Source organism: Phyllostomus discolor, chromosome 5, assembly GCF_004126475.2.
Source record: "Phyllostomus discolor isolate MPI-MPIP mPhyDis1 chromosome 5, mPhyDis1.pri.v3, whole genome shotgun sequence".
In the NCBI taxonomy this organism is placed as follows: domain Eukaryota; kingdom Metazoa; phylum Chordata; class Mammalia; order Chiroptera; family Phyllostomidae; genus Phyllostomus; species Phyllostomus discolor.
In genome coordinates this window covers 20,047,831-20,075,420 of record NC_040907.2, presented here as the reverse complement: position 1 = coordinate 20,075,420, position 27,590 = coordinate 20,047,831, and the positions used below count along the sequence as shown (strand labels likewise).

The window sequence follows — 27,590 nt, the reverse complement described above, 5'->3', positions numbered from 1 at the left end:
TTCTCCACACAAACAAAGCCAGAGCCCAGAGGAGTAAGCACAAACAAAGCCGGTGAGCAGACAGCACAGAAATGTTTCCTAAGCCTCAAAGACCTGTGATGACAGGGGGCAGCAGGGAAGGGGGGGCGCTGGACAGAACAGGGAGAGGCAGGGTGCGGCTCCGCACTGTTGGGTGTCCCAGGCTGAGGTGCAACGTCGCCCCAGCCAGGGTGTACGGGTCAAGTGCCAGATCTGCCTCTGGCTCTCAGGGTGATCTCGGCAAGGCCCCCTCCTCCCAGCGCCTGGTCTGTCCTGTCTGGCCCACGTATAGCTAAACCAAGGCTGGCAGGCAGTTCAGCGAGCTGACCGCTCTCCTATGTGGGCTCCGAAGTGCCCCCTCGTGGACAAATCGGTGCATTCCTCCATCAGTTCTGAGACAGGAGACCCCTCCTGAGTCCGGACCCCTGACCCTGAGGGCAAGTCTCATTGCCAAGCCCCAAGAGGAAGGGGAAGGTCGTGAGGAGATCTGGGTTTGCCGGGAGAATTCCCAGGCCCCTCACCTGCTGAGCTTGCGCCCACCTTCCTCTCTAGGCCCGTTTCCCTGTCTCTGCGAAGGGACTTTACTAACTCCCTTATTGGAGGCGTCAAGCTTGGTTTCCATCCTATTCATAAGCGGCGGGAGCTTAGGCAAGTGCTCGCCCTTCCCTGGGCCTCAGTTAGTATCTGATGGGACCCAATGGGCTCAGACTCTTCTGGCTCTGACCGTCAGGCGTCCCAGTGGGAACTGTGTCTCCAGGGAGATCAAGAGGAGAAGGTAGGGGCCTTGAGGGAAGGACTGGGTCAAACTCATCGCATGGAGTTGAACATACATTCGGGATTTTTAACCTGACATATGTACTGAGAAAACACTCGGTGCCAGGAAGTGACCTGCGAGGAGGATGAGGAGTATGAGCACTGCGTTTGTTAAAGCTGAGCAGTTTTTCCTACCGCATCGACTTAAGCAACAGTGTTGCTCTCAGTGGCAATTCGACCTCTCCCTGGAAAAGAGGACAAGCCCGTTGTAATGTGGATAGAAAAGTCTAGCGAACCAGAAGGGCTGCCCCTTCCTGCTTGGGTGCCTGAGGTGAACACAGGTAACTAACTACTGGCCGTGATGAGTGGGGTGAGTCTTGGCCACAGAGGGAGGCCAAGGGTCAGGATGTCCGCTGAGCGCTTCATCATAGAAGACAACAATCTCACATTCGGTGCGGAGGAACCAACACGGCCATGCCAAAATACCAGGGTGATGTGTCCTGACCTTGAAGTTGATAGAGTCACTGCTTCAGGTTCCTTCCTCTGCTCCCAGGCACAGACCAGCTCAAACTTTTCCAGGAAAATGGTTTCGCCGCTGTCTTTCCGGTCTCGGGGCTTCTGGTTGACAAGAGGTCCACGAGACAACTCGGGGTGGGGACAAGCCCGACAGTGCGCAGAGCCGGCTCTCACCGGCTCACACCGGCTCCCCAGAGCCGGTTGCAGAAGTTTCAGAAACTTCGCACACCCATCATTGGATAGTCATTCTTAGAGATGAAATTGCGTTAATCCACAATTAAATAAATTATAGTAACACAAAGATACTACTCAACACTCCTCGCTTCCTGGAGGTTTTACTGCTCCCTATTCTTCTGAGGTCGCGTGCATCTGTTGTGCCTGCACAGTGGGACCTCGACACACCGCGGGCTCCGCGCGGGTCTTCCCAGCTCCGTGTTCAGAGCTTGATGTGTTTGGTTGACTTTGCAGGCTAAAGGAAGTGATGGATTAAAAAAAAAACAACAACATAAAAAAAGAAAGTGATGGATGAAAGTTAGTAGTGCAGACTGAATTGAGGAGCTGAAACCGAAAGCGGCTGCAATTGAATGCGCACGCGGGGAGGAAAGCGAGAAACAGCGCGGCGGGAGAGCGAGCCGAGGCCAGAACCCGGAGGCGCGCACTGGGGAAGCAGTCAGCAGACTGGAATGCGGCTCCATTTCAAACTGTTGTCGACTTACAACCCGAGGTTAACTGCAGATACAAGAATTTGGCAAATTGTGTGCTCCACATCCTTTAATTATGTCAGTACAGTTTATAATAAACATGTGCACATCTGTAATGTATGCATCTGGATTTCTGAAGAACCAGCGGCCAAACATCTGCCAGCATACCACAGGACAAATGAAAGTGGGTGTTTTTTTTTTTTTAGATTTTATTTTTTTTATTTTTAGAGAGAAAGGAAGGGAGGGAAAAAGAGAGGGAGAGAAACATTAATATACATTGATTGGTTGCCTCTCACACGTCCCCTATTGGGGACCCAGCTCGCAACCCAGGCACGTGCCCTGACTGGGAATTGAACCAGTGACCCTTTGGTTCACAGGCCGGCACTCAATCCACACTAAGCTGCACCAGCCAGGGCTGAAAGTTTAATAAAGTCCTTTTCAAAGCATTTTTTTTCTTGGAAAAGCCCTCTTCCCCGGGTGAAGTGTTTTCAGGACAAAGTGACAGAGGACTTCATGCTTCCATCGGGGACATTCCCAGGACACAGCTCCGTGCTTTGGGGTACCTCACTGTCAGCAATGCCAATAAAACCAACACACTCAGGGGCTTTGTGGTGCTTTCTTTCCTTTGACATTTTCCAGTGTGACTGCCTTACAGAAGGCTATGGACTGCAAGTAGTAGCAATGTATCAGACCACCTGAAACAGAAGCAGGACTTATCGGAAGGGTGAATGAAGGATGCCCAAGGAAAAGCAACCATGACCGTAGCCCAGAGCACAAGCAACTCCCCACTCCCTCTGTAGTGCCAATAGCAGTGAAAGTGAAGGCAGCAGCTTACAGTCAACAAGTTGACCTGGGACTAGCCAGACCCACAATCCCCAGACAAAGGATCTGGTTGGCCCGCTTGGGTCAGGTGGGCATTTCTCGACCAAATCTCGTGGTTCCCCTCAGCCCCCTACTCCAAGCTCTGCTAAGCACCCAGAGGACCTGGAATCTGAAGACCTGGGGTGGGACCTCTGTGTCTTCCTGGGTAGGTTGTGGTGCCCCTTCCCAGGAATAGAAGGGCACCTGGAGGGGGACCCTGCCTACACTTTGCCAAAGCTGCTTTGACACCCAAGCCCCCCATCACCTTGTCCCTGCCCCTAGGCTGCAGGACGACCAGGCAGGGGCGGGTCAACCGGGGGCGGGGCGGAGCCTGGCCCAGAGAGCCATTCAAGCCGCAGGACCACACAAGCAGGTTCCAGGCCTGGCTTCCATTAGTACAGCTCCCTTTTATTTGTTTCGTCCCCTGGACTTTCACCTAAGAATTTGTTTGAAGACAGAATTCTCTGGTGCAAATATAGTTCTCAAACCACAACCCTCCCACCCCCCACCCACACACACACAATACTTCAGTGGGGAGACCTCTCCAGAGGGCTAGTGGTTTGCCCCAGGTCAGAGAGCAAGGCAATGAGAAAGGCCTGCCTGGGGCCCGGTCTCCAGCCGCCCAGATGCATTCCCTTTTCCCCAAAGCTGCCTTTCAGATCTTTCCCTAAGCAGGACCTGGATGGGGGGCTTCAGGAAGGCCCAGGCAGGTGGCGACCCTGGGGTTCAACCAACAAACTCTGACAGCCAACCTGGGGGCTTATGCCGTGCCCAGCGAAGGGAACAAAGGGGTGAATGATGCACAGCACCTGCCCTCAGCAAGCTCCCCATCTGGGCCTGACTATGAGAAAAATGGATTCGATCAAATCTAACTCTAAACACCTCCTTTCTCACATTAACTTGGTATTTTCCCTGTCCGTGAGCCCTGTCTTACAGCTCTGCCTTTTTCCTGAAGTTGCTTTCTCTTCCTCCCCACTCCTCCCTCCCACCCTAGTCCTCTAGGCCCTTCCCCTCTCCTTCCCGTATTAGCCGTCTTATCTCACCCTGTTTCAAAGCCAGTAGGCTGGGAAAAGGCCAAATGAAGAAGATAGGATAGAGCAAGTCGCTTAGCAGGACGGAGCTGCGATGCTCTCCCTCCCCACGAGGGGGCGCGCTGTCATCTGCTGCGACCCAGCTCCTGCCGGCGCTCAACTCTACAGTCGTCGCAACCCAATTCCAGGGCCGGGACTAACATCTAATCTCTGTGATCACGTCGCGGAAGGCAGGATAAACGGTCCCCAGCTTCCAGATAGGAAGGCCCAGGTTCAGAGACAGGCAGTGGTGTCTGGAGGCCTGGGGTCACACAGCAGCCAGTTTGTGCCTGGCTTCAAGTGCTCTTGACTCAGAACTGACCTCCTCCTCCTGGTCCTGGGAGAGGGGTTGTCCTGGGAGAGGAGGGGCTATGGGCGGGGCTGCCTCTGAAACGCCAGGCCCAGGGGTATTTTTCTTGGGCCGCTTATTCTTGCACTCCTTCCAAAATCGACCTTTCTTCTCCTAGGACCAACTCTCCCCGCCCCAGTCCCCCATGCCCTACTCCCAGCGTCCTTTGCCTCAGCTAAACCCTCGGTTTAAGGGATGGGCTAAGTAGTCCTGGCTGCCGTAGCCGCACCCAACCCTCATACGGGCGCCTCAGCTCCGCCAGGGACTCAGGTAGAAAGTGCCCCAGAACAGCCCCTTCTTTCCGAGGGTAAAGACAGCCCTGAGACTCAGTACATGCCAGGCCCTCCCCTACGTCTTGGTGTGTCAGCTCACCGTACTGTCAGACGAGGCACCGAGGCACAGGGAGAGTGAGTGACCTCATATAGCTGGTGAGTGTGGTAAGGCAGGACTTAAACTCAGGAAATCGGATTTCAGAGAGACTTGTAACCACTGTGTTAGAGACTTCCATTCTCTCCATTTTCCTAGGCTAACAGCCAGTCCAGAATAATGACCATGTTTCCCAATCTCGCTTGCAGCTAGATGTGGCCGTACACCTAATTTCTGGCCAAGGGAAAGACCTGTGCAGCTGCCAGGTCATGCCTTTAATTAGGACAGGTGTGCCCCTCCCCGCTGCCGTTCCTGCTGGCTGCAGGCTTGGGCGCGCGGACTGGGACAGCTGCCACGGCCTCCTAACCAGCCTCCTCCGCACGACAGCCCGAGAGCTCCTACCAGAATGCAAGTCAGATCAGGTCACTGCCCTGCCCTCAGCCCTCAGTGACTCCGCAGACTCCGCATTGCCTCCGGGAGACAGGCAAGGTCTTCTCCTGTCTGATCTTAAACTGTCTTCCCAGTCCCATCCCTTGCCACTTTCATCCTCTGCCTTCATCATAGGTCAATCATCAGGAAAACCGCTTCCACCCTGGAGGTTGTGGCTCAGTAAACAGAGTGCTGGCCTGCAACTCGAAAGGTCGCAGGTTCAATTCCCAGTCAGGGCACGTGCCTGGGTTGCGGGTCAGGTCCCCAGTTGGGAGCATGTGAAAGGCAGCTGACCTACTGATGTTTCTGTCTCTCTCTTTCTAACCCCCTTCTCCTCTTTCTCTAAAAATAAATAAATAAAATCTAAAAAGCAATTTAGAAAATTTCTTCTTTCCTTAACAATGCTTTCCCCCTCTGCCTTCCCAATTTCTCTTCCCAAATCGGGAGGACTCCTATGTGTCCTTCAAGCCCCAGGCCAAAAGCATATCTACTGTGTGAAGTCTTTCCTGACTCTCCTTGCAGGCCCAGCAGCACCCTCCTCTGGTCTTCTATGGTCTGCACACAGCCCTCTGGGGTAGTGATAGCCTTTCTGTATTGACATGGTCTGGAGACGCACGCACCTCCCCCATCTCTGTAAGGGTGGGAACCAAGTCTGGGTCATCTGTGGGTTATCAGTACCCTGTACGGGGCCAGGCACCAAGCCAGGGGCAGTCAAGTTCAATGAGTGATAGGGAATGTGTGTGTATGTGTGCGTGCGTGCGCATGTTTCCTGACTTGGCTGGAGTTTCAGGCCAAGGAGACAGAGAGGACATCTAGAAATAACCTCATTCTGGGCCCTAGACCAGGCCTGCTGCCCAGGTAGACTGACCCTGAGCGAGAGGGCAGGAGCCCAGGACGGGTGGCTGGACACGAAGAGGTGTGGCTCAGGCCGGCTGTGGCCCTGCTGCCCTCTGGGGTCTGCGAGCCAGACTGCTGGCAGTCAGTCCTGGCGCTCAAACCTCGATGACCTCAGTGACCAGTGAGTATTTCAGGCCGGGGCTGAGTGTCACCTGCTCCCTTGGCCCCACAGCTTATAGGGCAAAGGGGAGGCTGCCAGTCTACCCATTTGAGGAGGGGGCAGGGCTGGGGCAGGGGCACTGGAAAAGTTTGTTCTTTCTCCGTTCCGGCCCCACCTCACCCTCTTCCCCACTTGGAAGTTCTTTTCCTGAGTCACCAACTGCCAAAGCTTAAAGGATTAAAGAGACCATCTGGCCAACCCCCTACCAGGCCAATGGAAACACTGGAGTGAAGAGATAGCCCCAAGGTCACGGAGCAAGGCAGGGTGAAGACTCTCGCGGGGAAAGGCAACGTGGAACAGTGGTGAGCCGCACAAGGTCTAGAGATGCTGGGTCGAAAGCCCGGCTCTCACCTATCCACTGGGGATGGGGACAATAGTACCTGCCCCGCTGGGCTATTTTCAGGGTTAGATGAGGATGATGAGACAGAAAGCTGCTGAGTCCGGCCTGGCACTTGACAAGTGCCGTACTGAAGTCAGCGATCATTTTCTGTGCCACGCTTCGCGGCATACAAGGCTTCTCCACACCTGCCATCTCTTTTGGTCCTTCCGACAACCCTGAGAGGTGGGCATCACTATCCCCTTCACACAGAGGAGGAGACGGGCACAGAGAGCTTGACTGGCCAAGTTCACACAGCTGCCACCGTGTCTCCCAACTGCCCTGCCGGTGGTCTCCCCACCTGCTCTCCTCTGCCGCCACTGACGGCTCCTACACCGGCTCATCAAACGGGGAGGGGACCTGAGCGCACACAGCCAGCCAGCCCTCGGGTCCTGAGGCCGCCCCGAGCCCTTCTTACCCCCGCACTGATGGCCCCATTGCCGAGAGGGTAGTTTTATCCCGCTGACACCATCCCTTCTGGACTCTGATTCCGTTCTTCAGTATCTTGATCTCCCCACCTCCCACCCCCAGGGGGGAGATCTCCCAGCATAGGTTCCCGTCCGGGTCCGCCCCCAGCCCACCCAGTCCTTCCTGCACATGACTCCTTCCTTTTCCTGTCCAGTGTCTCTGTTCACTGGAGAGCCCAGGGGTGCTGCTCCCAACCAACCCACAGGCGGCCCCCAAATCCCAGGCCCCTGAAACAGATCAAGCCAGGCTAACAGCTTTGGCTCTGTACCTGCTTCCTGGAACACACCTGGCCCCAGACTCCTGAGGCCGAGGTCCGCTCCCTGCCAGGCCCCCTGTCGTCGCTTGCCAACTTCCCTCACCTAAGGACCCGGAGTGGTCACCTGTCCACAGCCAACCTGGCTCATTAGGCCTCCTGGAAGTCTTCCCAGAATCTTCAGCAGGCTGTTCCTGAATGAAGTGTACTCTGGGGAGTGACTGTTGAATCATTGGTTCTAATTATACTTTACTTAATCTAATATTATTTGTATTCTTGCACAGGCAAATTTTTCATTTGATAGAGCAGTAGTTCGGGGAACACACCGGAAGCAGCTCCAAGTCTGGGATCTGGTTTGATGGCTTCCTGGGAAACAGCCCTGCCCCCAGAGAGAGCTGCCACAGAGAGCTGGAGGCGGCTGTCCCCACAGAGCGCCTGTGTGGGGGTCTAGCAGCAGCTACTCATATGCCTTTGACCGCAGAGCAGTCCTCTCCTCTGTCCTGGCGGGGCGTCCTCTTCACACATGGAGTGGTGAGGGAGGAAGGGGACACCCCCGTAGCGGGTCAGCCCAGCCAAATGAACCCTGGCCGTCAGTGGGGTGACACTGTCTCAGCCGGGTCGCCCTCACGCCCTCAGAGCACCCACTGAGATGCATGCTACACCCACTGCTGGGAAGGCAGCTCCGCCTGGGGCCGCTGGGGCCCCACTGCACGCCGGAAGTGGCCCCGTCCACGGCCCACGTGGATGGAGTGGAAAGGAGGCCGTGAGACAGGATACTTAGGCCGGAGGAAAGCTGAGAATAGGTGGCAGAATTTTCAAACAGAGAGAACACTGAGAGGACCAGTGGCTTTCTTTGCTCCAGAGAGACTGCCCGTCCTCTCCCCAGATCCGTGCCAGGCCCTGTGGACACAGCACAGAGTCGCAGGGACTGGGTCCTGGTATGATAGGAAAGACAGACTCTGAGACCAAAGGACCGCAGGAGAGCAGGGGAAGTGCTGTGATAAGGAAGGTGGGGCTTGCAGGAGGAAGGAGTCGGGGCTGGGGTGGAAGAGTATTTATTCTAAGCAAACAGGGAGTGAGAAATACCGTGCTCCTCCATGGCACTAAGAGGGGGGCGAGTGCAGTGTGGAGAGCTTAGAGAGGGGAGGGGGACCAGAACTGGAGGGCCATGAGGCAAGGGATGGGGGTCTTGCTCTTGTGCTGAGGACCACCGGCAGCCAGGGAAGGAGGCTGAGGAGAGAAACAATCAACCTTTGTACTGCACTCCTAGGCTTATCCTACTTTATCTTCCCAGAGTCCTTGGGCAGCTGGCTGGGTTTTTTGCAGGAAAAGAAACTGAGATCCATCCTGGCTGGTGTGGGTCAGTGGACTGAGTGCCAGCCTGCAAACCAAAGGGTTGCAGGTTCAATTCCCAGTCAGGACACACGGCTGGGTTGATAGCTAGGCCCCCAGCAGGGTGTGTGTGAGAAGCAACCACACATTGATGTTTCTCTTCCTCTCTCTCTCTCTCCCTTACCCTCTCTCTAAAAACAGATAAAATTTTTAGGAAAAGAAATTGAGATCCAGAGAGGTCCTGACTTGCCCAAGGACACCACTGGTATATAAGTAACAGAGGCAGGATTTGGAACCCAGGTACGTCTTGTTCCAGAGGCCCACACACTACAGATGTGGAGAGATTCATTCATTCATTCATTCAACACTCATTCACGCCTACTATCTGCCAGGTACTCTTCCAGGAGGCATGTTCCGGTAATAAAGCAGACTGACACAACAGATAAGCCAAGGCTAAAGAGTTTGGGCTTTCTTCTTTCAGCAGCAGGTAGGACAGCTGGTTTCCGGAAGGCAGAGGAGGCTGCCCCTCCACTCCGAGCTGCACCCCCACCTCCCGTCCAGGGAGGGCCATTGTTGTCCTTCCAGGGAGCGTTCTGTTCTCCCACCGTCAGCAGCTTCTTGGAAGCAAACCCGTGTTGAATACACCTCTGTCTTTTGCCATCCTCTGTCCTCTCAGACCCAGGGTATCTGGAACTCTTGGGGAACAAGGAAGCGGTTTCCGAGTGGCAGAAAGAACACTCCATTCCCCCCGCCGTGGCTGCGGCCTCCCGCGCTGTGAGCTCAGGGGGGTTCTGCCAGGAAAGGGGTTCTCTGGAAAGTCATCTCACAGGGCCATCTGGGCGTACATTCCAAACTGGCCAAGTCACGGGGTGGTCGGGCCCCAGGCCTACGCCTTCTGTAGTAAACGGTTTATCTTCTTCGCCTTAAGCAAGCCTTCTCCTTTGTTGCGGCGTCTAGACCAATGAATGCCTCCTTGAAATGCCCCCTTTCAGGCCCTCAGTCTAATGCAGGACCACCCTCCAGACCCCTACTTCTATTGCATGACCACCTTCAAGAAATCACATAATCTTTTTTTAAAAGATTTTATTTATTTATTTTTAGAGCGAGGGGAAGGGAGGGAGAGAGAGAGGGAAAACAACATCAATGTGTGGTTGCCTCTCACGTAGGCCCCACCGGGGACCTGGCCTGCAACCCGGGCACGTGCCCTGACTGGGAATTGAACTGGGAACCCTTTGGCTCACAGCCCACACTCAATCCACTGAGCTACACCAGCCAGGGCAGCAATCACATAATCTTAACTATTTTGCAATCCCATCCCCGTCTTGGTTTCTCCCACCTTCATGTAATCTTCCTTATGTTCCTTCCTTAACCTCAAACGCACAGAAGAAAGTGCAAATTTATTCTCAAAAGCACTTAGTCTGTGGAAATCTTGCTCCCAGGTCATAGCACATAAGCCCCTTTTTCAGGCCCTCTCTCTCAGGGCTATAAAGCATGACTAACCCTAACTGTTTTATCCTCAGAACTAGGAAATTACTGAAAATTCCCTGAAGGCGCAGAGGCTCTGGGAACTTATGAAACAGGACACACCAGACCACAAGAACCACTGGACCCTGCACCCAGAGATAACGTGGAAACAGGCTGCAGCCCAACTGAAACACCCTGCTCCACGCCCAGCCCTCGAACTGATTGAAAACTCCCAGCCCCGGCGCCTCACCGTGCCTGTCCGTGCACGTCTCCGCACCAGCCCTTTCCCTCCCTTGGGAAAGTGAAAATAAAAAAACTTTGCTCTTGGCACTTTCCTCTCTTTGTGAATTCTTTCACAGCCCGCATCACCGACCACCCTAACACCAGGCGTATCCTCTGTTTGGCTCAAATAAATGTTTGTAAAAACTCTCTACAGGTTTGGCCGGTTCTCACGTTGAGGGAGGGCGGGGGCCCCAGCTCCCCCACTTGCACTGGGTCCCCTCAGAGCCCAGTGCAGTGCCTGGGCACAGGAGGCGCTCTGCTGAGATTGGTGGAAGTGAAGAATTATTTAAAATTATTGAGCGGGAGAGGAAGGGAGCGATGAGGACACTTCTCTGCAGTATCTGAAGGCACTCAGGGACCTCAGTGAGGAGGAGGAATACGTGGCTCATTCTCGCGCACCTCTGGGACGAATGCCCTGGGAAGGAGACCCAAAAGGGAGAAGGGGAGCTCCATTCGTTGAGCTTTAGTGTATGTTAGACTTTCCACGGTATCTCTCTTCATTGTCATACCAGCCCGGGGAAGAAGATGGCCTTCCTCCCTCTGGGGGGAGAGGAGACTCAGGAGGGGGAAGGGACTTGCGTGGGTCTCTAGCTAGTAAGTGGGGGACTTGGGACTCAGAACCAGGCCTCTTTCCAAAGATACCGCTTCTGGGTACACCACGAACCAAGGGAGGGTTTAAAGGGTGACGGTTCCGTGGCAGGCAGAGACACAGAGCCCCCACCACCATTAGCAGCCAAAGAGAAAAATCCCCGGTTTCAGGCACTCAGGGGTGGGGTGCGATGGCCAGCATTCACAGGCTTCGGCCCTGAAGAGGCAAAGGGTGTCTCCACGTCCCTGGGTCCCTGGGTCGGTGCAGCCTCCAGCTCAGCTTCTCGAGCCTTCTGGCATCTTTCCCTGCGCCAGCAGCACATTCCACAGTGGAGGTGTCCGGATGGCAGGGAGGATCCAGGGAACAGCGGAAGGTGCTGAGTAGGCCTCCCTCTCCTCCCTCCTATGGCCCCATGGATCACCCGGTGCTGCCAGCCCTTCTCATTGGCTCTCTCCTGGCTACTCATCTCTCCTCCTCCCCATCTTTGCAGCCTGTGGTTGCCTCGGAAACAGAGAACAGTGACATCACCATAGGGCGAGGGCTGGGGAAATGCTGCTCTTTCTTGTTAGGGGTTGGTCCTGCTGCCTGCCAGATGTTATATGCACGTTTGGACCTGTCAGGGCAAGAGAGAGGAGCTGGAAATGGGACAGGGTTCGTGTGCCCTCTCTTTGCCTCTCTCACCCCAGATGAAGTGAGCACAACAGGGCAAGGAGGATACAGGTAATCAGAGGGATGAGCAGAAGACTGTACATACTTAAGCAGGAAGATGAGAGCCAGGTGGAAAGGCGATAGGGTGCAGCTGAGGAGTCAGCTTTGGTGACTCAGGTCTGAGCGCGGTGGGGAGACGGGTGCAGGGCAGCGAGAACAGTGGGTCTCGGATTTGTCTTGAGTTCCTCAAAGCACCATGCCTTCAACATAAGCGGGGCCCAAAAGAGGGAGCAAAGGGGCTTTCTGGCAGTGTCCCCCTCAACCTATCTCGAAGACCTCTCTCGCCCCTTCCTCACAGCTGCAGCATTTTCTAATCCTGTCTCAGAAATAAGAAAATTGAGGATTAGAGAAGCAAAGCAATCTGCCTTGGGTGGAGTCGCAGGTGAGGGACAGAGCTGTGACCAGGTCCTAGGACCCCTGTACTATCCATGGAGATAATAATAACGGCAGCAGCCCTGGACAGTGTGGCTCAGTGGATTGAGCACCAGCCTGCGGACCAAAGGGTCTCCGGTTTGATGCCCAGTCAGAGCCCATGCCAGGGCTGCATGAGGGTCAGGTCTCCGGTGTGTGTGTTGGGCGGGGGGGGGGGGGTGAGAGGCAACCACACATTGATGTTTCTCTCCCTCTTTCTCCTTCCCCATCTCTAAAAATAAATAAATGAAATCTTAAAAAAATAATAGCAGCAGCAGCAGCTGCAGGAGTGAACCTAATTTATGAAGTCTACCACGCTCAACATTTTAAACACTTTATCTCATGTGATCTCCAAATACCTTTGTGGGGTCAATACTGTCACCACCTCCGTTTTCAAGGTGAAACAAAGACTTGGGGCGGCCTAAGTGAACTGCCCGCAGCCACACGGCTGGGACCCAATGGGACCGGAGCTGGAACACAAGTTTGCCTGCCTGCCCCAGCTCGCCACCTCTGCAGCAGAAGGACCTTGCAGGGAGGCAGCTCTGGGCCCCTGTCTCCAGCCACCCAGTCTTGGAAAGAGGAGGCCCTGTGTCTACAGGCTGTGACCTTGAGTTAGAAACCATCCCACATCCCCACCCCCACCCGGCAACTGCTCTGGCAGTTAGGTCCCCAGGGCTCCATGCCCAGCCCTGAGGCCTGTCCCTGCAGTTTTGGCAGAAATAGGCCCCTCAGTCTTCTGGCAGGGGGACTTATCCAAAATAACCAAGACCTTGGGAGAGAGAGGGCTCTTCCTCCGTGGCCTCCTTCCCGGACAGAGGAAAAAGAGGTGAGGGCAGATGCTCTCTATTTCCACATGGAGGAACAGAGGTCCAGCGTGGGGGGTGGAGGGGGGGTTCGGGGGGGGGCTGCCACACTGTAAATGTGTGGCAGAGGGGGCAGGAGCCCAGGGCTGCAGGACCTGCAGCTCCTGCCTGTCCCCCTGGGCGGACTCCTACTGGCTGAAGTTCAGCTGGGCACCACTCCCTTGCGCAGGGCCACCTGTGGGGAATTTGCTTACACTCACTTCCTCTGGGAAGTCTCCCCTGAGCCCCTGGATCAGGCGAGGCCTCCCCCGAAAGCCACCACGGTAGTTTTGTGTCTGCCCACCCGAAGGTGAGCTCTGTGGGTGTGTCTTATTTATGGCTGTCTCTCCAGAGCCTGGCTCAGGGCCCGGCACAAGGCGGGTGCTTTCATAACTGAAATGAATGGCTCCCCTAAGCTTTGGTTTGCAAATCTGTAAAGCAGGGTTAATGATAACACCTACATCATGGATTTTGTTGTTAAAGTTCAACAAGAGAATGTAGTTAATGCCCTCAGCAGGCAGTAAATGTCAATTACGAGGTGAACGTTATTATTGACAGTGCTTTGTGAATTGTAATGAGTCAAACACTGAGCCATCTCCTTAAAGGAGGTGACTGACCGCTTGCTGGTGTGCGGAAGTCGGAGAAAGGGCAGCGGGTGGGGGCTGCAGCAGCCAGGCAGGTGAGGGACAGAACTTCTGAAGGAGGATGAGGGGGAAGGACCGCAGCAAATGCCCAGAGCTGTGCATGGAGATCAGAGAAGCCTGGAGCATTGGCAGGGTGTGTGGGGAGCTGGACTGCTGGGCAGACAGGCGCGCAGCAGACATTCCTCCGGGAGGGGCCAGCACATGTGGGGAGGGCGTGCTGGGTAGGGTCACACTTTCCTGGGAGCAGACAGAAGGCACAGGGGCGGTTTAGCCACCGAGGGTGCCCCTGGTAACCTCCCGGCCAGTGGTCCTTGGGTAGTGGCCAAAGAACCAGCTAGACCAGGTTTGCAATCTGGGTTCCAATTCACCCTCTCTCTTCGTGCGACCTTGTCAGTTCCCCTCTTAGTTACTCTCCTGTAAAAGCGGGGCCAAGACGCCTGCTCCGTGAAGAGTCAGCCAGAGGTGTGCCGGCGTGGTCATCAGACCAAGGGCAAGTTTCCCTTCTGCTCTAGGGTCTCTCATCTCTGCTCTAACCCCAAGCTAGGGAGAGACTGGGGGATGGAAGACGGCCGTGGCGTGCGCCACAGCTCGCCGGCTCAGAGCCCCCAGCAGCTTCCTTCTCGGATTCCGAAGAAGGCCTGGAGGCCAAGGAAGGGAGCCGCTCCTGCCAGCCCGGAGCAAGGGCCTCGTAGGCCAGGCACCACGCTGACGCAGGATAGCCTGGCACCACTTGCTGTCCCCTCCACCTCGGCGGGCTGGGGGATGGGCAGCCACCCTCTGGAGGGTGAGTAGCAAGCTCGGGGCTTCCTATTTCGGAAGCGGAAGGCGGGGAGGTGTGGGCCACGCCTCCTCACGTGATGCGTGAGCTATTTAAAGCCGCCGCGGGCTGGGAGGCGCGGATCGCGGAGTCCTCCCTTGCTAGCTTAGTCGCTTCTTCTTTCTTAGCTTAGCCCAGCCTCATCATGGTGGACGCCTTTGCAGGCACCTGGAAGCTAGTGGACAGCAAGAATTTCGATGACTACATGAAGTCACTCGGTGAGCAGGGCTTGGGATGCTAGGCGGCGGTGGGGCTGGCCGCGTGCCTAGCTGGCGCGGCGCTCCCTCTCTGGCTGGTACCCTGCACGCTTGCAGCATCCCTCCCGATCAAGGTTGGGGATAAGGGTTGCGGGAAAGGCGGCAGCCTGGGCTAGGCATCCGCGGCCTGTTGGGAGGGGTCTTTCATGGCCTGAACCTGGCAAGAAGGATTCTCAGATGGGGAGGCTTAAGGAGGTAGATGTGCTGGTCCTGTGGGGGTTGAGAGGTGCTTTCCAGGAAGAGGGGTGTATGTTCTGGAGGGTTTGGGTAAAAAGAGAGCATTGATCCAAGAAGGTGGGAGGCTAGCCAGGGGAGGACGAGAGCAGCAGCACCCGTGGTTTAGGAATTGAAAATTGTGAACACAGGGAGGAATGGGCTGTATGGGGAGTGTACTCTGGCTTACAGAATTGGGGGATTCCCAGCAGGAGCCAGATGGAAGAGTGGGTGACCCCAGCGATGGGATATTATGAGGAGGTGAGTTAGGAGTCCACACAGTTAGCAACAACCTCTGCTTCTCTGTGTTGGGTTAGGGGAAGGGATTTCCCCTGGAGGACACCCTCGTTCTCACCAGCCAGTCTCTGACCTTGTCCTGCAGTGGTTTGTAATGAGCCTTTAATCACAGTGGTAAGGTGGGACAAGAGGCCCCGACATCAGCTACAGCCCAAGGCATAGCTACTCACTAGGGAAGGGTGCAGTGGAAACTGGGCGTCCAGGGCGCAACAAAGGGGCCCAGAGCAAGGCCAAGACTTGTTAAGAGCAGGGAGGGTCTTTGGTCGAGGAGGGTGTGGTGTTGGGATGCAGAAGGATAAAAACTCAAAGAATCTTATAGGTGAAGTCCTTGGAGATCCCCATACCTTGCTTAGTTCAACAGATGGGGAAACTGAGACCCAAAGAAAGTAGAAACTTGTCATAAAAATTCCACAGCAGAACAGAAAACCTAGATTTCTCAATCTGCAACCCAGATCGGTTTCCATACGGGCGCTGTGGGTGGGAGTTATTGGAACTGCTTATCTAATGAGTGTCCTCAGCCCTTCCCCTCTTGGTACGAGCTCTGTGCTTGGATGGAGAGGGTGGTAGCCTGGCTTGGAACCCCCAGCTCCGGGATTACCCTGGATCTCCTGGCTGGCACAGGGAAAGCGTTCCCTTCCTTCCTCCCAGGGAAGGCGGGCTGGATTGCGGCAGATATCCGAAGGAGGGGGGAAGATCCACTCCAGGCACCTCTCACCTCTATTCCTAACCCTTTCCTGAAATAGGGACCACAAGCATTGGCTCTTGAGGTCTTAGGCTGGGCACTATGTCCAGCGACTCCTGGGCAGCTGTTGGGAAAGGTGGAATGCCCAGGGCTAGTTGTGCCTCTCACAGCAGACATTCCAACTCAAGACTGGTTCCCTGAATGAGCTGCAACGTCCTCACCACCCTTGCTTCCTTGTCTTGCCCCAACTTGGGCTAGGGGGCTGAGAGGCCACCCAACCTGCTTTTCTGGTCCAACAGAAGGGGTGAGGCCCACGGGGAAGAAAGCCCCTCCTCAGCTCTCAGTAAACAGCTTCGACTTCATTTCCAAGTAGAACCCACGTCTCCTCAAGCCCCCTAAATTCTGTCAGCCCAGTTTCATTCTCAGCTTCTCCCTCACTCTCCAGAGAATTCCTTCCTCAAACACTCCACCCCTCCAGGTGGGTCCTAAGCAAACAGAACTCCCGGTGCCAGATCTCTGCTGGCAGATCTCTGCTGGTGTGTGGGGTGGAACTGGCCGCACTCACTCTGACAGTTGAGGGGTAAGGCCAAAGTCCTTCACTGGCCAGGCGGGATGGGCCAGCTGCTTGTGCCCTTCGTTTTAGGTCAACAGGTCTCAGGGGGGAAAGGCAGTACCAGTGAGCACAGGCACACATCACAGGAGGCAGGATGGCCCAGTGGAAACAGCAAAGAGTTTTGGAGCCTAGGTTCAAATCTAGGCCAATCACTTACTCTCTGACTTTGGGAAAGTTGCTTTACCTTCTGAGCCCCTGTAAAATGGGGATAATAAAAACCGCCACCGTTAACGGCTTTTATGAGCATTTCAAGTACAATAACCCATGGAGGGCATGGGCTGGCTGCCAACAAGCACTATGGGGACGTTATGCACACCACCTCACTCCACTGGGCCGTTCCTGCTTCACCTCTGCCCTGGAGGGTAGCTCAGCATAGGCTCCTGGGGGCAGAGGGGCCAGGCAGTCTTGGGAGGTTGGAAGCAGAGGGGCAGACCACAGGGACACGCCTGAGACTGCCTAAGAGCTCCTCGTTCCCCACCCTTGCAGGACACTTCGGGCTGTGCCCAGCACCCAGGCAAGCCATGTTTGGGTTGGGAGTCCCCATGGGCCTTAGACTAGGAGCCAGCAGACCTGGATTCGAGTCCTGACCGCACCACCACTGTGGGCCTCTCCTGTATCTGTGCAGTGAGGCAGACACGCCCTTCTGCCCACCTCCTAAGTCTGCGATAAGCACCAGTGTGTCTTGGGGTAAAATTTCCAAAGTGGAACACTCTTCTCCCAAGGCCTTGTAAGGCAAAACCCACATTTCTTTACTTAGCCTGTGGTTGAAAACTGCCCAGGTGTCCTGGGAGGGAGCCCTGTGCTCCAGCCATGAGACAAGATAGCTGAGCAGTTAAGTGAGCTCTGCAGTCAGCCAATTCAGATTTGGGACCCTGGCTTCAACTCTTATCTCAACTTTTGCATCTGTCCCCTTGCATGTGGTCTCGTCCTCTTCTCCCCTTTCCCACAGCCAGCCTGAGTTGTCCATTGAGCTCCTTGTACCCTGCCTCTGCTCCATACTCATAACCTTCCCTCTGCCCTCAGGTGTGGGTTTTGCTACCAGGCAGGTGGCCAATATGACCAAGCCTACGACAGTCATCGAAATAAATGGGGACACTATCACCATAAAAACCCAAAGCACCTTCAAGACTACAGAGGTCAGCTTCAAGCTGGGCGTGGAGTTTGATGAGACAACAGCCGATGACAGGAAGGTCAAGGTGAGTAAAGGGGACATGGGTGATCGAGGATGTTGAGACTCTGAAGGGGAATAAACTGGCAGTCTTACATCCTATTATTGCACCCTGAGGGGCAGGCGATTATGGGGGATTGAAATAAAATAAGGGCCATAGCAGGAACAGTGCTGAAATGCCCCAGTGCTAAACGCACGTTGGTCCTGTCCTCTCGTTTTCCTCCTCCTTTCTTGAGAAGCATGTACCAGCTGCCCCTGGGAGTGGCCTGCAGAGAGCCGGGATGTTCTGACTTGTGTCTACGCCAGTTCTGGCTGGAGGGTCACTGCATGGCATGCAGTAACTCTGGGTTTCTTCCCCCTACCATAGATGGGGAACTGGTACCGGCCATGGCCATTACCTCAGGTGTTTCAGGAACACCTGAAGGCCCAGAAGTCCGGGCCCTCCACTGAGTGAGCAGGTCATCCTGGCCTCCAGCAACAAAGGATGCAACTGGGGATAAGGAGCTGAGACCCACTCAGATGCCTCCTCTTCTCCAGTTTCCACCTCCCAGACGTGGCCAGTGACCCTGAGGAAGTGTTCCCAGTGCTGCCAGTCCACAGGCAGGATAAGCTGTGGTCTGCACAGGACTTTGTCTTGGGTGTGTTTGTAGAGTCTTCCAACCAAGCCTTAGTCCACCTCCTTCCAGGGATGAAGAGGGCGCCTACCTCCAGCTCAGGGCTTGTCACCCTGCAGTGGCTTTCTTGGCAACTTGCTCTGGCCTCCCTGGGCAAGGAACGTGAGAACAAAGGGGATTTGATCTCTACAGGATGCCCCACCGGACCCTACCCTTCAGTGCTTCAGCTGTTTCCTCCTCCTCGCAGCTGCCCCTAGGAAGGACAGGGAGTGTCTGGGCTCTTCTTTGTGGAGGAAACCGATGCCCAGCCCAGGAGCACACGGGAGGCTGGCAGCAGACAGCTTGGCTGGTGCCCAAAGATGGCAGCCTACCTGGGAAAGAAACAGCTGCCCCGAACACATGCTTGTACCTCCTTGAACTAGCCCACCCTTCTTGAGGGGCAAAACTCCCAACTAAACAAGTTTCCTGGGATGCCAGGCTAAAAATAATTTGCTGCGAGTGGGCAAAAACTAAGGGACTAGGAGTAAGGTGGCGCTAAGGATACATCACCTCCCAGCCCCAAACACATGTATACAACTGCCTCAGATTCTTCCACTGAACTCTGCTGTCAGGGCCCCTTAGAGCCCCCAGATTCCTAGAGGAGGGACCTGGGAGAGCTGCCAGGTGAGAACCAGCTGATACAGGCTGGCAGCACCCAGAAGACTAAATGGGCATTTGGCCAGAGCCATGGAACAATCCAAGGGCACCCCGACCCAGGACCTGGCAGTTGCTGCCCACTTGTCAGCTGAAGGGGTCATATGATGTGACCAAGAGCGGTAGGAACACAGGGAGGGAAGTCTAATTTTCCAACACCCCCTCCATCATCCTCATGGGTCTTTCAGACATCATGTGTGATCACCACTAGACAGGAGCCTCAGGACTCCTCACCAGTCTGTCCCAGGGATATAGGTAGGCACATGCCCCTTGTATCTTAGGGGCACCGAGGCTGTGGCATCACTCAACTCGAGTACAGGTTAAATGTCCATCTTGAAGGCTGGTGGTGCTTCTGAGAGCCAGGCTGCCTGTCTCTTCCTACTTGTCTAACACCTGAAGGCCCCTACCCCAGACAGGTAGCGGTGGAGCAGAGGCTGGAAGTGATCTGGACATCGTGCAGGGCTAGGCTGGAGGTGGGCTGCCTGAGCTCGGGGCCTAGCACCATCATTAGTTTGGGCCAGAGGCCCAGGGACCAGACCCCATCATGCTGTCTCAATCCTGGCTCAGATCACATCTCTGGCCTCCACCCTCTTTCCACAGTCGACTGTGACACTGGATGGAGGCAAACTTATCCACGTGCAGAAATGGGATGGGCAAGAAACAACACTTGTACGGGAGCTCGTTGATGGAAAACTCATCCTGGTAAGACGGACAGATTTGGAGCTTCACCCAGTTGATTACTACTGCTGCGCCTTCAGCCAAGCTTGTTGTAAAAAGCCGAAGTTTTCCCCTGGCCATGCTGGGAGCTGGGACAGTGGGGAGTGGAGGACAGGCGGGGGTGGCGTTAGGTGGGAACTTTCTGTGTAGGGCTTTGGACTCACATCTCAGGCCTAGGTTTCAATCTGAACTTACAGGCCGTGTGACTTTGGACAAGTCACCTTCAAGTCCTCCAAGTCAAAACAGGTCCCAGAAACCACCTCTGCAGGGCTGCTGGGACGTCTGAAGGACAGTGGGTGAAAAGCATACATAAGGCGTCACTGACATGGGAGGAAGACAGCAGGCGCTCCACAGCCTTAGTCTCCTCCTGTGCTGCCACCTTGCCTCACCCCAGAGGGGAAAACAGGCCCGGGTCTGATCCCGAGTCCCTAAGAAAGGCTCCCACCTTCCACAGCATCCCCTTTTCCCTCCTCCCTGGGCACTGCCACCACGTGTGAAGCCCATAGACAGTGACGGGCTGGGGCACCGACGTGACTGCACAGTCCTTTCCTCATTCCAGCCCCAGCTGCTCTGAGTGCCTTTCACGCCTGGCCTACCGCAGTGCCTGGATAGAGCTGGACAGGAAGTGACGACCGTGCTGGCAGATCTGTTTAGGGACAAACCTGGGGACTCCACTCAGAGAATGTAGGCTTGACTGAACACCCCCAGGCCCAGGGGGAAGACGGCAGCCATCTACCCCCTAATTCCGCAGGGCCTCAGGTTTCCACTCCAGCATCTCCACGGCAGACCTTCTTGGGTCAGTGTGACCTGCTCGCTGCATTCTTGCACTCACAGAGCAGAGGTCCCTGCAGAGTTAGGGACAAGGTGACTGCTTTCAGTAGAAATGAGATATGCAGGGCCAAATACTCACTGGGCGATCGGCTGTGGCAAGACCATGGGGCTGGCTCTATGTCACCAGGCTGGATGCTCTGGGCCTACCCCAAGTAAGGGAAGGAAAGGAGAGTTGGTGGCCTAGCACAGTCCTTCCCTGGGAGTCTCTGGATATTTGTATTCAGCTACATGTCTACTACATGCTAGGTGCATCTCAGGCATTAGGGGTGAAGGGAGAAGAATGGTGCATGGGAAAGAGAAACACTCAGATCTTGACCAAGTTACTTCCTCTCTCAAGGCTCATTTTCCTCAGTATCTAAAAAGGGATTACATGCATAACTTAAAAGACCTGGTACAAGTATTGGAAAGAACAATACATGTAAAGTGCCTGGCACATAGCCAATAACTGAGGATTATTAGGATGGAGGTAGAAGGCTCCCGCCGTCAGGATGGAGAGCGGTCCCATTTGTGCCCTCAGCCCTGCCCTAACTGGACTCTCTCCCCTTCCAGACACTCACCCACGGCAACGTAGTCTGTACTCGCACCTACGAGAAAGATGCGTGACCTGCCCGCTCCTTCACTGACTGCTCCTCTGCCAACTGCCCACTGGACTCAGCACCAGATTGCCTCATTTTTTCCTCTGGCATTTTGTATAAATTCACCTCGGTTGGGGAAATTCTCCCAGGGTCAGGTGCACCATCCTGGATCCGGTTCCAGTACCATTGTGTTTGTTTTTCTAACTGCATCCAAAGAGTGTTCTAAGGTCAATAAAGCAGGGACAAGACAGCCCAGTTGCCTGTTTGCCTTTGGCGACGTGATGCCGGGAGTCTCGGTGTCCCCGTGTCAGAGTGGGCAGACACATCTGCCTGAAGGTCATGCAGGAAGAAGCACTGGAGGAGACTGAAGTGGACAGTCTCGGGGACAGTGGTAGCTGTGGCCCTGCACCACCTTACACGTACAGTAATGTAACAGCTGTACCTATACCTTGCCTTTACTTCCTCTCCAAATGGCCAAATGAGCTGGGCCAGCCTGGAATAATCAATCAGTGGCAGGGCTTCCCCAGGCCTGGCTGCTGAACTGTCGCCTCAGGCCCGGCTGTACTGAATGCCCTTGGGTCTGGATAGTCGCTCCTCTCTGTGCAATGCTGTGGTCTCCTTCCAGAACGCAGGCTCAGGACAAAGGACCCAGGCTTGCGCCATGATGGTGGGAGAAATGCCCACTGGCCAAGATGACTGCTGAGCTCCCACTCACACCCCAGGCCATTGCTCAGTTATAAATTCTCGCTGGTCCTCGAGCAGCTCTGGGAGAAGAGGTCATCTGGGCATTAAAGAAGGGGGCTTGTGAGTGATCTAAGTACCCGCTAGTACACCTGGCTCTGCACCTCAGCTGGGCCTCTCCCCACAGTCTAAGGTAACTTATTAAATGGTTTCCTGTCAATTCATGTAGACTCAGTGACTTTTAAGTCTGTAAGTTCAGTCTGGGAAGAGGCATTTTAGCAATAAGAACTTTCAGTAAGTCTAAAACCAAACACACTTCCATTTAGTGCCAGGAATTTAAGCAGAACCCAAAGTAGAACCAATTGACTCATACAGTGGTAAACACAAAGTGAAGCAATGATCTTGGCTTGAGTTCTCTGGTTTGGTGGTCTGGCAGAATGTCACACACAAGCTCAGTCACTGAACGATGGTTTTGTGGCTGCAACCACTGGCTGTCACTTCTAGCATAGTAAAATTATTACATTAGGGACATGGAAAAAGTGAACACCACTTCTTACCATATTCTCAGACTGCCAGTCTCCTACCTGCCCCAGTGCTGGTTGGGTGCAGCAGAGATCACCCACCAATCAGCCCAGGGCAAACCAACAGGGAGGGGCCAATCACTCTGTCCTCCAACTACAGCCAGACTCACCTCCACAGCTGTAACTGTGGCTCTAGCCTGGACTCCTGCACAGGAATCAGGCTCTGGCAGTGGCAGCTGGAGAGGATAATAGGACCTCCTGCTGAATAAAAGATGTTGGGTGAATGGATGGGTAAGCTGCAGGTGTCACTTGCAAATGGACCAGGAATGACAAGGAAACAACTCATTGAGGCAGATGCTTCTGACGTGTAACTCCCAAACCTGCCTGCTACTTGAGGGGAAGCCAACTCCCACGGGAGGGAAGTCATGGGGTGGGAGGCCACATTCTCACTACTGGGTCTTTTAGGAGCCAGGGCTGCAAGGCACAAGGCTCCTGGTTCCTTCTCTCAACCACCCCCTCTACTCTCTGCACCCTCACTCCTTGTGCTTCTTCTTGTGTTTCTTCTTCTTTTTCTTCTTCTTTGCTGCCTTGCTGTCTTTTGATGTGCGCCTTGCCCTCTTGCCTGTATCACTCTCAGAGTCTGAGCTGTCGGAGTCAGATGACTTCTTGTCTCTATGTTTCTTTTTCTTCTTCTCCTGGAAAGAAAATTAAACTCAACGTGGTATGTGTGTATTTGCTTTAAAAAATCATGACGTAATCCATAGGTGACCACTTAATAAATTATAAAATATTAATTAAAAATAAATTAAACCTTCAATTATCAAGAAAATGCTCAAAGCAAGTAAAAGATCAAGTCATAATACAGTGTACACTCTAGATTCTAGTGTATTTAACATACAGGTATTCATACACACATGTACACATGTGTATATATACGCCTAACACACAATGTGTATATATACGCTTATTTACGTATACCTGTATGTATTTACAATATACAGAAAACAACAGAGTATACAAAGTGGTAAGCAATATCTCAGGAATGTATTGAATAGGGAAAGATAGGATTCTTTCACTTTTTATTTCATATAATTCTGTCCACCCTGATTTTTAAAAAAGATTTTATTTATTTATTTTTAGAGAGGGAAAGGAGGGAGAAAGAGAGAGAGAGAAACATCAATGTGCGGATGCTGGGGGCTGTGGCCTGCAACCCAAGCATGTGCCCTGACTGGGAATTGAACCTGCAATGCTTTGGTTTGCAGCCTGCACTCAATCCACTGAGCTACGCCAGCCAAGTTCCAGCCTGATTTTTTAAACAAACATTTATTTTCATTTTTAAAAGCACAGATAATTAAAGCTGCAAAGAGTCCTTAAGAGATCACCTAGTCTATCCGGAGACAGCGCTTCACACGCCCAAGGTCACAGAATAAGAGTAAGAGATTTAGGACTCCTGACGCCCACTCTGGTTTCTATTAGACCCTGCTGCCAGGGTAAATGACCGCCATGAATTAATAAGACTCTACCTGCTGCCCCTGAATATTTATCATTTCTAATCTTCGCAACAACCTTACACAATTATATGATAAAGTAAAAAAGTTCAGAAAGGATTTTCTGAAAACTCCCCACACCACCTTGCTGCCAGAGTAGCAGGCACAAACTCTGGAAGGCAGATTCCCAGGCTCTGGGCAGTTTTTAAGCTTTGCATAAACCTTCTCCTTGAATTACAAATGTTTATACTGCCTTAGTGAAGTTTCTGAGAAGAAAGAGAGACTATGGGAAGAGAAAGAAACAGAGCAGAAGAGGGTGAGGCTCCTGCTCCTACAGGCTTTCAACCAGCATCCCGCAAGCTGTAAGGCTGCCAGAGTGACACACCAGGTCTTAGAAGCTGGCCGTGACAAATGGTGGACGCAACGCCGAACCAGGTATCAGACAGACCAGAGCTCTAGCTTTGCCATTTACTATTCTGTAACCCTAGGCACTTTATTTCACCATACTAAGTTTCCTCAAATGTGAAACAGAGTGACAAATAGCGCGCGCGCACGAGAGAGAGAGAGAGAGAGAGAGAGAGAGAGAGAAAGGGGGGGGGGGGGGAGGGAGAGAGAGAGAGAGAGAGAGAAGTCACACGGCTGTGGTTAAGATTTAATGAGACAACATCTGTGGCCAGAGAAGCTGACAGCCACTTGCCACAGGCAGGGCTGGGATCTGCACGTGGATCACGGGACTGGGAATCCCCTGAATCTCCCTCTGTAGCACACAGCCTCTCTATACAGTGCTGGGAGGCCTCGTGGCATGATGACCAGAACTACAATTTTGTAATAAGATAGAGGGAAGTTCAAATTCCAATTTTATCACTTAGTACCAGTGTGACTTGGAACAAGAGGCTTAACTTTTTTGAACCTTAGTGTTCTTTTCAGCAAATCGCAAATAATAACTAGCTATTTCAAAGGATGCTACGAGCATTAAACCTGAGTTCTAACTATAGTGCTTGATATATGGTAGACACTCAAGGGTCGCTATAAGTAATGTATTGTTCTCTCATTTCAGAGAACTCCAGAATGTTCTCACAACCTGGCCACACACCTATGGCAGATAAGTCAAAGTTCTGAGAGACAATTAAACCAGATATTTTTTCTTGGAGTCTTCAGTGGAGTGGAGAGAGGGGAAGCTTCCTAGGCCCACATTACCAAGCTATAGAGACCACGGCTGGGAGGAGCTGACAGTTGGCAAATTAATGGTCTGGTTAAGGTACTGCAGTTTCCTGTGGGGCAAGATCATGGAAGCCCATCACAGGCTATATGGGCTCGGGGGTCTCCCCAGGTTCTGCCCCTTAGACAAGGCAGGCTCCTGGGGAAGAAAATACACATAAATGCAGAGTCTGGCACCCATTCCCCTTAAGCCTGGCCCAGCCTGAGAAAATGAGGAAGGAAAGTAATAACACTCCTTACATCCAAGTAGCACTCCAGTTTATCAAGCTTTCTGCCTCCCTTACCTTATTATAACAATCTGGTAAGGCCAAAATTCAGGAATTTTTAGTCCCATTTTACAAATGAGAAAACGGCAACTCAGAGAAAGTACGTCAAATCAGTCAAAGCACACTACAGTGATGGCAATGTGGTCCTTTCTTACTCAGAGTTTGGCATTATTTCCATTTTGCTCTTTCTCAAAGATGCAGGCTCAGGAGAAGAAAAGAGAAAAGCAAATCACTTGAGAACCCTAGCATGCCACGATGTGTACTCTACTTAATAAGGAGACTCTTAAACCTCAATCTTGATGCAAAAGCTCTTTTGCAACCCAACCAAAGAAAATCGAGTCCTCTAGCAGATAACATCATTTTCACTGTGTGTCAAACTTTTCAGCTACAGAACCAACAACAATCACTTCAGAAGTTGTAGTTCAAAAAGAAAGTTGGGAGCTGGGGTGGAAAACAATGGACAGCCAAAGGTGAGACTACCTTCTGGTCGCCCAACTGCATTCCAGGGAGAAGAGAAGATAAAGGGGAAAGGAGTGACCGGGGTGCGAGCCCTAGGCAGACAGGCCGGGAGGGACCCAGCAAAGAAGCCATGGCTCAAAACTGCTCTCTAGGAAAAGCACACACCCCGTGCCACACCAGCCAGCCCACCGAGTTCTCTGCAGTTCTGGAACAGGAAGGCGGCAAACCGGCGTAAGAGAAAAAATCAGAAACTGAGGAAGGGGAATGACAGCAACTAACGTGTACTGAGTACATACTTTGGATGCCGAGCTAGGCACTTCTGACACGCCCCTCATCTAACCTTCACAGCAAACCTACTATGTGGGTATTACTACCCCTATACTTTCAGAAAAGAAAATTATAACTTCAGAGAGGCTGACTGAGATAAAGAGACTTGCCCGAGTCGTAGAACCTGTATTCGACTCAGGCTGGGTCCCAATGTGGATGTTCTTTTTAGCCCCGTCTGGATTACAGGTAGTATCTAACTTAGTACCTCCCAACCAAAAGGCACTGATTTGGTCAAAAAGCAATCAAGCAAACACTTACTATTTTTATTTATTCTTAAGAATTATTCTTTTTTAACTAGTTTTTTTATTTATTGATTTTAGAGAGAGAGAGAGAAACACTGACTTGTTATTCTACTTATTTATGTATTCATCAGTGCTTCTTGTATGTGCCCTGACCAGGGATTGAACCCACAACCTTGACATATCTGGGTGACGCTTTAACCAACTGAGCTATACAGCCAGGGCTAAGAATTATTTTTGAGAAATGATTGATTCTCAAGAGGTAATTTGATTCTCTAGGGTGAATTTTTAGGAAACAGGAGAGAGGGTAATTCCTGGCTAGAAGTTCCTATAGGGCACCAGTTTATCACAGATTGGAAAAGGTAAGACCACAACAAAAAAGTGTTATTAATCAACTCACAAATATTTACTGAACTTTACCACCTACAAAGCACTTTAGAGACCCATCGTTACATACAGTGTTGCTTAGGAGTGACAACACTAGGATTTCTTAATAGAATTCACACAAATAGAGAGTAGTATTGGCACTAGGAGGAGATAACATAGCAAACACACTCAGTGAGTGGAGCCTGGCACCATTCTTCCAAACCTAAGTCAAACTCATTGCAAAAGGGAGTAATAACTCCGCACAATGGCACAGTACGTTTATTCAACAAATATTTGGTGAGTACCTTCCATGAGCCAGATATATCTACTAATTAATTTGGTTTTGATAATAGCTGGATGAGGTCAGAAATTAGGGACTAGGACCCTAGGAGGAACAAACTATCTAAGCAAGGAAAAAGAGTAATTAATTAAGATACTAGACAGGCCATGGAAATGATGTAAGAACAGTACAAAAGACAGGCTATGGACATACAGGGGAAAGAAATCAGCCATGGCCGGGGAGTCTGAGGACGCTGTGTGAAGGGCATGGACGTGCTGTGGACGCCGGCTTAGCGGGTGAGCGGTGGCGGCAGTGCTGATGGGAGAAGCGGGGCGAGGCCCTTCCCGCACAGGGAGGGCAGACCGAGACAAATGCTTGACAGACCTTTCAAGAGTGACAAATTATCCCGTGTGGCTTAATCACGCACGGGATCTCATCCCTTCTCTCCTACGCAACACTGGCCCAGGAACTGTCCCTTCTCTTTTGCACCAATTCCCCCCTCTTTAACTGGCTTGTTCCTAAACAGATAAACAAACAAAAACTCTCCCGAACACTTTTAACCAGGCTGTTACCCCACCACTCTACTGAAATAGCTCTTGTCCAAGCGGCCAATGAACTCCACACGGCCAAGTCTGTGGTCAGTTCTTGGACCTCGTTTACTTATCAGCTGTATTCAACACAATCCATTTTCCTTGCAACACACTCCTCACTTCACTTCCACCACATGCTCTTACTTTTCTGCCGACTTTCCTGGCTGTTCCTTTCCAGTCTTCTTTGCTG

At 52.8% G+C, this 27,590-nt stretch overlaps 2 protein-coding genes across 3 annotated transcripts in view; one reads left to right on the top strand and one right to left on the bottom strand.

Moving 5' to 3' along the window:
• Positions 1 to 14,360: 14,360 nt before the first annotated feature.
• Positions 14,361 to 21,221, top strand: FABP3 (fatty acid binding protein 3). The gene is made up of 4 exons (XM_028511990.2): positions 14,361 to 14,524; positions 17,392 to 17,564; positions 19,444 to 19,545; positions 20,941 to 21,221. The coding sequence occupies exons 1-4, from the start codon at positions 14,452 to 14,454 to the stop codon at positions 20,992 to 20,994; spliced, it is 402 nt and encodes a 133-aa protein (XP_028367791.1). The 5' UTR covers positions 14,361 to 14,451; the 3' UTR covers positions 20,995 to 21,221.
• Positions 21,222 to 21,901: 680 nt separating this feature from the next.
• The window catches only part of ZCCHC17 (zinc finger CCHC-type containing 17), a 53,653-nt gene continuing 47,964 nt past the window's right edge, over positions 21,902 to 27,590 (bottom strand). For both annotated transcript variants that reach the window (XM_028511988.2, XM_036025670.1), the window contains one exon: positions 21,902 to 22,863. In XM_028511988.2, the coding sequence (XP_028367789.1) occupies positions 22,702 to 22,863 (162 nt within the window). In that variant the 3' untranslated portion in view covers positions 21,902 to 22,701. The remainder of the gene's footprint in view (positions 22,864 to 27,590) is intronic.

What these genes read in the sequence shown, in the direction of transcription:
- FABP3 (XM_028511990.2), top strand. Translation starts at nt 14,452, where the DNA reads ATGGTGGACGCCTTTGCAGGCACCTGGAAGCTAGTGGACAGCAAGAAT. An exon ending in TGACTACATGAAGTCACTCG is followed by an intron (nt 14,525 to 17,391) that starts GTGAGCAGGGCT and finishes CTCTGCCCTCAG; the next exon opens with GTGTGGGTTTTGCTACCAGG. An exon ending in TTGATGGAAAACTCATCCTG is followed by an intron (nt 19,546 to 20,940) that starts GTAAGACGGACA and finishes CTCCCCTTCCAG; the next exon opens with ACACTCACCCACGGCAACGT.